Raw genomic sequence first — 7,703 nt, forward strand, 5'->3', positions numbered from 1 at the left:
AAACTCGAGGCTCTAAGCCTAGGCTGACCAGATTTGTTCATGACAAAGAATGATGGTGACCTCGTCCCTGAGAATGTCCAGGAAAAGGATCCTACGTGTGTGTGTGTGTATGTATGTTATAGTGTGTGTATCTCACACACACACATACATAAACATATATATGTATACATATATGCCTTTTTATTTATAAAGGCATACACACACACATGCATACACATATATGTATATATGCCTTTTTATTTTATTATTGCTAGAGAGCATGTGTGCATGCCAGGGAGAAGGAAAGGGAGAAATCGCCCCTCAGTGGGACATAATTATGCCACAGTCCCCTTTCGTCCATTTCTTCATCCTGCTGAGATTTGAGGCACACGTGCCTGGTGTGCTTTTTATGTTGCCAGGGCCAGGATTCAAACTGCACATGTGGGATCCAGTTCCCTTAACCACTAGGCTATGGGCCAGTCCCAGACCCCTGTGCCTTACAGAGGGCCTCATGGTGCTTCATCAAGACCCTTTGTCCAGGGTTGTGCACTCCCCAACAGCTGCCGGCATACAGGTGCAATACTCACAGCTGTGCTCTCAGGGGCTTTTCGTGCAAGGGAGCGGCTCTGCCCAGAGTTACTCTGGCATTCGGGAGACACTGACGCTGGAATACAAATGCCCAGCCCACTTTCCTCAATATGGGATGCACTGGGTTTGGAGTGTCTTAGAGTATTGGGTGGGGCCCAGTGGATGGCGTAATGGTTACATTGCTGGACTTCCATGTAGTCAACCATGGTTCGAGTCCCAGACCCAGTGACTTAAAATTCCCACTGGGTGCATGTGCGTGCATGCCCAAAATTCCTGGAGGAGGAAGGGATTATGGTGTGGTTATCCCCCTTGGGGGGTAATTTCTCACTTTTTGTCTCTCTGGCTAGCACACACTCCCTCTAGCAAAAATCTCTCAAAAAAAACAAAACAAAACAAACTATTGGGTGAGGCCTCCATTGCAGCAGTGTTACAGGTCAACTTCTTCCTCCCCTCAGCCCTGCCAGTCACCTTTGTTCTCAGGTGTATCTCCTTGGTGTGCTCTCCATCACAGGGTGTGCTTCTAGAGCACCTAAGCTTGTGGCTTCTCTTGAAGGCCACCATCCCCAGAAGTCAGCTTTGAGATGTGTGATGTTAACCTCGCCCTAGAAAAACAATTTGCTTTGTGGTTAGAAGGAAACATTTTGGTTAGCTTTAAGTCCCTGGCATTATTTCCCTTCCCTTCACGAGGAGGCCTGGAGAAGACCAAGGGGTGACGAGACGACAATGGTTCTAGCACTTAGACCAGAAGAAACTCGAAAGATAGATTGAAAAGGAATTCCAATCACCACAAACACGTGGCATATGCCAGGGAGTTGCTGGAAGAAGATGGCTGTGAGATTAGCGGAGACATTGCGGGAAAGTTGGAAAAGGGACAAAAAAATGAGGCAGAGGAGGACTTTTTAAGAGCGAGGAGATTTTTGTTTAATTTCCTGGATTAGTTACTTTTAAATGGTTTACAGAAGAAAATCCACAACTGTTCACTTACTGCAAGAGCCTTTGTAATTCGAGAGCTAATGGCCTACCAGGGGAGGGAAGGATGACTCCAGATTTGTGCAAAGAGTTAAAGCTGACGGTGTGAGCATGCTGCAAGAAGTCCCACCTGTGTGTACAATGTACTTAAGGGATTAGAGCAAACTTTGAAATTATGAGATGTTTTCCCTAGAGTAAGCACCTTACTCTTTAAGCTTCTATTTCCTTGAAGAAGTGGGGAAGAAAACCAATTCTCTCAGGTAGTCAGGTGCATGAGACACTCAGCTTGTGGGATTTAATGAAGTATTTAAGTGCAGGGGGATGAAGGATGTGTTATTTATATATTTTAACACGTTGGCAAAACCTATTTTCAATATCCGTGATTCCAATTCAAAGGTGTTGCTTGCAAGAAGTCTATCAGATCTGGATGAATGTGACACTTTCAAAAAGATGCATGGAGAGGTCCAGAGCTGTTGCAGTGTGAGGGGCACGAGGGACATGAAAGGGGGATTGTAGAGACATCGCAGTGGTCTCTGTGTTCCCTTTGGGTCTTTGAGAAGTGTAAATAAGTACGACCTGCCTGATGGCCAGCAATAATGCAGTGCTTCCACATGGGCGGTCCCAGGTTCATGTCTTGAGGTCTCCCTGTGCATGTGGGGTACATGCACATGCCCATGGCTAGCTGAAGCTGGGCCCAGTGGGGAGGGTTCATTGCATAAAGTCTCTCTTGGGGGTGCCTCTCTCCCTCTCCCCTAATAAATAAAAACTTTTTAAAGAGAGATTTTGCTATAGGGGGCATGCACTCATTGGAGAGACAGAGAGATAGAAATCAAGAAATCACTCTCTCGGGGGGATGACCACACTGCAATCCCTCTCCTCCATTCAACTCTCGGGATTTTGGGCAGACACGCCTGGTGTGAGTTTTAAGCCACAGGATCCGGTACTCGAACCTTGGTCAGCTACATGGGAATCCAGTGATGTAACAGTTACACCATCTGCTGGTCTCTAAAAACTTTCAAAACAGCAATATAGGGGCCAGAAGATGGCATAGCATTTACGGTGCTGGACTCCCACATGGCTGACCACGATTTCAGTCCTGAACCCAGTGGCTTCAAAATCACGCCGGGTGCATGTGCATGTTCAAGATCCCAGGAGAATGGAGAAGGGATTGTGTTGTGGTCATTCCCCACTTCCCCCTCTCTCTGTGTCTCTGTCTGTCTCCTGTGAGCACATGCGCTCTATAGTATAAATTAAAATAGAAAAAAAAAAAGAAATGGAAGTAAGTAGCTAGTGGTCTTTATTTAAACTAAAGGTGCTCTGTTGTGCTGGAGCAAATGATTGCTAGACTGAAAGCGTGCTTTTCCCCTGCCTTTGATTTATGAGGAACGGAGCTCAGTGCATTTATAAGACTGATTAGCCAATCTGCTGCTTTGGATTATTTGGTCACCAGAGGTTCGTCAGGCAGGCTGAGGGTGAGAGTTTATGGTGACCACAAATGCCTAAGTTAAACGGCATACAGTCTTTAGGAAACTGAGACACACAGAGATCTGTCTAATAAAGTCACAGGTACTTTATTTTAAAAACACTCATAAGTTGCAAAAAATACATAGAAAAATAAAGTTTGATTAGGGTATGTTACTAAATTTTAAGTCACGGACTTCTATGCTATAGTCCAAGCAGGGTTTGTTGTGCACGTGGGGAACCCCAGCTAATTTATTAAACAAGTTAGAAGCTGGTAGTCTGGGTAAAAGGGTCCAGGGCACTGTCCAGTTCACCTGTCAGACACTGATAGACTAGTTTTTCTACCAGCTTAGATATGGGCAAATGACTAATTCTAATAAATGACTCACTAATAACTAGGAAAAGAAAGATAGTTTCATCAACCAAGTAATTTCAAACACTTTTTTTTTTTTGGCAACACAATATATATCACAGTGAAATGTTGAATCCTTGCAGAACCGCAGTTTGAAAAAAAAATAAATTTAGAGGGTAGAGCAAGAAAGAGTATTGCGTAGAGAGTGAGCACTGAATGCTTATTGTTAAAAATGCGTAAGGGAGAACGCAATGGAGGCTTCTCTGCTCTTTTTTTGCTGTTACCGTGGTAGAAGTGTCAGTAGCATGTAACATTTAACAATATTTCAACTTAGAGCCCAAACCATAGAAAATGAAGTAAGGGCCAGCAAGTGGCATGGTGGTTAAGGTGTTGGACTCCTACCTGGCAGACTGCAGTTCAAATCCCCTCCCTGGTGGTTTGAAAATCATGCCAGTTGCATATAAGTGTGTGCCCAAAATCCCAAGAGGAGAATAGAGGAAAAGGGATGATGGCATGGCCATCCAACCAAGGATAGTGGGTGGCTGATTTCTTACTTTCCCTTTCTGTCTGTCTCTGTCTCTTTCTGGCAAAAACAAAAACAAAACAAAAAGAAAAAAGAAAATGGGGTAAAACTGGCCAACATTCTGTCAACTTTGGTTGTTTGCTACCAATAGCAAATTGGTCCTTTTAATAGAAGAAAACGGAAAGGTTCCTAGAGAAACAGAATTAAGTAGTGGGATCAAGAGACTTCCAGGCCTCAGGGTGTCTCATTACTTTTTCCCCCTGAAGTCTACCCTCTATCTCATCATTACTTTTTCCCCCTGAAGTCTACCCTCTACTAAGTCACCTGAGATAGTAAGATGAAAGTGGAAAGGCAACCACATCCCCCTTCTCCCTGTTCACTCTCTCTGCAGTCAGGTAACTCATTTGAGGGACCCGTTATAGGCATTAAACGTAGCCCCCCCAAACATGTGGATAGTTTCTTTATCTGGTGATGGGAGCCACAACGATGTGTTTTGAAACTGCTTCGGCTTTCTCCGCCTCTTCCTGCAAAGTGCATCAGCCCCTTCGACTGCTCAGGGCACTAGGTGCTGAGGCCTCAGCTCCCTTTGCGCCAGGCCTGCGCATGCATGCGCCCTGGATTCGCACCAGGTGGTTCCAGGACAGCAGGCCTTCATTCTCCACTGTGTCCTTCCTTCTATACAAAAACCCAACACCTCTTACCTCCTCTGCCTGCAGGGATTCCAGAAGGTTGTCGGACTTTGAATCCAAACAACAGAGCCACCAGAAAGTTTTATAAAAGCAGCAATGACCTTCTTGAGCTGTCAGGTCTTTAAATAGGATTTAGAATTTAATGCTGTATATTTTTAAAGAAATGAGCTGCTGGTTTAAAAAAATGTGTTTCTTTTAGCCAATTCAGGATTTGCCCCTCCCCCCCCTTTTTTTTTAACCCAGGACAGATAAAGCTTTGAGGAGCGGGAGAAAAGTGGGAGGCAGATCGATCACAGGCTAAATAAGGAAGGCATAAGTTAGGTGTAACCAGATTAAAAGACCAGAGTAAAGGGACCAGCCGATGCTGTAATGATTACATTACTGGACTCCCACAACCGCAGTTCGAGTCCCAGACCCAGTGGCTTAAAACGCACACCAGGCGTGTGTGTGCTTGTGCGTGCTCATCCCAAAATAAGAATGGAGGAGAAAGGATTGCCGCATGGCCATGCCCCCCAGGGGTTGATTTCTTGTTTCTCTGGCTCTCTGGCAAGCACACACGCCATATGACAAAAAAAAATCTCTAAAAAAAAAGAAGACTAGACTAAAAAGAAGCCCTTAAGTGTGACTGGTGTAGAAAATGCACAGACCAAACAAAAACAGGGAAGGACCGACTCTATGGTAAAGTATTATGCTACCTGTCGTAATACAGCTTGAATTATACCCTGAAAACTTCAGGAACCTTCTACGTCCTCTGGCCCAGGGCAAAAAGGTTCAGAAGATCTTCTGCTAATAAACTAATTCAATGACCCCCTGCCACAATAAAGAGATGTCCCTTAGGTCTCTGTCTCGAACATGCAGAGAATCTTCTGGCATGACCCCACCCTGTGCAGTAGAGTTCCGTTTGTACAGCTTGTCTTAAGACCACCGCAAATGCATCTTGTTCTACCTGGGCCACCCTGTAAATATGTAAATCGGCATACTATTAAAAGGAGTAAGAAACTGATATTTTCATCTCTCCCCTCCTTCTCCATAGCCCATGCCAGTCTACACTGAGCGTGAGTGATTTTTTTCTTTGAGATAATTTATCTCCCCTCTTTTTTACGGGGACAGAGAGAAACCTTGGTCAAACTCCAAAGCCAGTAAGAGGCTTTTGAACTGAAGTTGAATACAGTAGGCAACATCCTTATCTTGCCGTGCCTTCTCCCTTGAGATTGCTCTTTCCGAGTTGATACTCAGTTATACAGAAGGCTAGAGGTGTAGCAACCAAGTCGTCCAGAGATGGCCAGTTCATCCAAAATCGCACAGAATGCTGGAAATGGCACCTGATTTGGTCTCTCCCCCCTGCAGACAGGTAACTAAAGGCAAAAATGATCTCTAGTATGAATTGTGAACAACATGCATATTAAAATATGCACTGTCCCAGCTCTTTCATCTGGCCTCTAGTAAAGAATCTGGAATTTCCATGGAAACCTCAGACAGCTTGGGGCTGTATATCTTTTCCTCCCTGGAGCTCCCTGACCTCAGGCCCCTTTTGCTTTTCAGAGAGACATCTGGGGAAGGCAGTTTGAAATCATACGCGGCTACCATCTGAGCTGGCATTACCAGAAAGCTGGGCTCCAGCTGCCGAGGCAGTAAAGGTAGGGATGATAAGGGTAGCTGCTATACATGGAGACCACGGTGGGCCGAGAGAAGCTCTCCTCTTTTAGGGCTGGCGAGGGGGCATGCTTCTCTAGGTCTCCCAGGTCTGAAGTGAGTTGCTTTCTCTTAGTCTTATAGCGTCTGTTCTGGAACCAGATTTTCACTTGGGTCTCCGTGAGCTTCAGGTTCTTGGCCAAGTGAGCCCTCTCTGGGGCTGACAGGTACTTCTGATGACTGAACTTCCTCTCCAGCTCGATGACCTGAGTGTGAGAGAAGGCTGCCCGGGAGCGCTTCTGCGGCTGCTTGGGGTTTTGGGGAGGGCCAGGTAAGGTGCAGGAAGTGTTTTCACAGTCCAACAGATCGGTGTCAAGATGCCTATCTGGAACACAGAAGGGAGAAGGAGGGGCGGGAAGAAAAAAGTTACATGTTAGCCGAAGCCAGAACAGAATCCAATCCATCCTTATCTTTTCAGGGAGTGAACAAACAGCCCACAGTCATCTTGGCTACATTTCACTGTTTTCACATGACCTCTCTCTGGAGCGAGGAAGAAGTTCCTCTGCATACAGTGTATCGTGCTCTGATACTCAGCAAGCTCCCGAAATTAGAGGCAGTTCATGATACACTGCCATACTGCCAAGAAGAATCAAATGGGGCTTCTGGGTTGGGCGGCAGGGATGACCCGGAGGAATAACGCCTGACGAAGTGAGCAAAAGGCGTCCTGCCTTAGCACCGGGGTGTGCAGGGGAGGGCCTGTGCGGTGGGAGAGCGGCAGGGCAGTTCGTTCTCCGCCTTTAATCCCCCTTTCCCTAAAGGAGGTTTCCGAAGTAGGGTAAAGAAAGTAAGTCTTCTCTCTTCGTTCCAATCGTGTTCGTCTCCTGAAGACCCAAGGGAACACCCACTCGTGCTGTTTCACTGCTCATGGGATTGGGAAGCAAAAGGAGTCTTTTTGCTGGTCAAACCTTAATGTATTCATTCTGATAAATTACTCTGGATTTTCGAAATCGCCAAGAATAACCTGCAGCTGCTTCGGGTCAGCGGCAGCACGGCCCTGGTGAGTCCGGGTGGTGATTTTCACCTTGCACCGGGGAGTGCTGCAGGGCCGAAAGCTCGGTGCCAGGTGAGTCCAGCGGGTGTAGAAATAGCGTGCCGCCCCGCGCTGAGGCTCAGGGTTCATCCCCAAGGCCGTGCGGGTGACTGGGGATAGGGTGGGGCGCTTTGGAAATCACGATGGGATGCAGCATCCCTGCACCCCGAGCTCCCCGAGGTTCGCTCTGGACCAGTCCACAAGCCCTGGGCCTGTCAGTCTCTCCCTCCGGTCACAGCCCAGCCCGCCTGGAGTCCCCAGGCCTTGCGGACTTACCTGGCTCAGTCTCCTCCAGCACCACGGCCTCCCCGGGCTTGGCGCGAGGCCCAGCGCTCAGCTCGCCCTCCTGCTCCCCGGCGCGGCCTTCTCCTCCCTTGGGCCCTGGCTCCGAGTCTCGCCTCGGGTCGGGCTGGCGCGGAA

At 47.2% G+C, this 7,703-nt stretch overlaps 1 protein-coding gene across 1 annotated transcript in view; it reads right to left on the bottom strand.

Annotated features, from left to right (window-relative positions):
* Positions 1 to 5,915: 5,915 nt before the first annotated feature.
* The window catches only part of NKX3-1 (NK3 homeobox 1), a 2,080-nt gene continuing 292 nt past the window's right edge, over positions 5,916 to 7,703 (bottom strand). Inside the window, exons 2-3 of the mRNA XM_006140676.1 lie at positions 7,560 to 7,697; positions 5,916 to 6,578 (exon numbers count right to left, since the gene is read on the bottom strand). Coding sequence (XP_006140738.1) covers positions 6,160 to 6,578; positions 7,560 to 7,697 — 557 coding nt within the window. The 3' untranslated portion in view covers positions 5,916 to 6,159. The remainder of the gene's footprint in view (positions 6,579 to 7,559; positions 7,698 to 7,703) is intronic.

Source organism: Tupaia chinensis, unplaced genomic scaffold, assembly GCF_000334495.1.
Source record: "Tupaia chinensis unplaced genomic scaffold, TupChi_1.0 Scaffold000039_1, whole genome shotgun sequence".
NCBI classification, from domain to species: domain Eukaryota; kingdom Metazoa; phylum Chordata; class Mammalia; order Scandentia; family Tupaiidae; genus Tupaia; species Tupaia belangeri.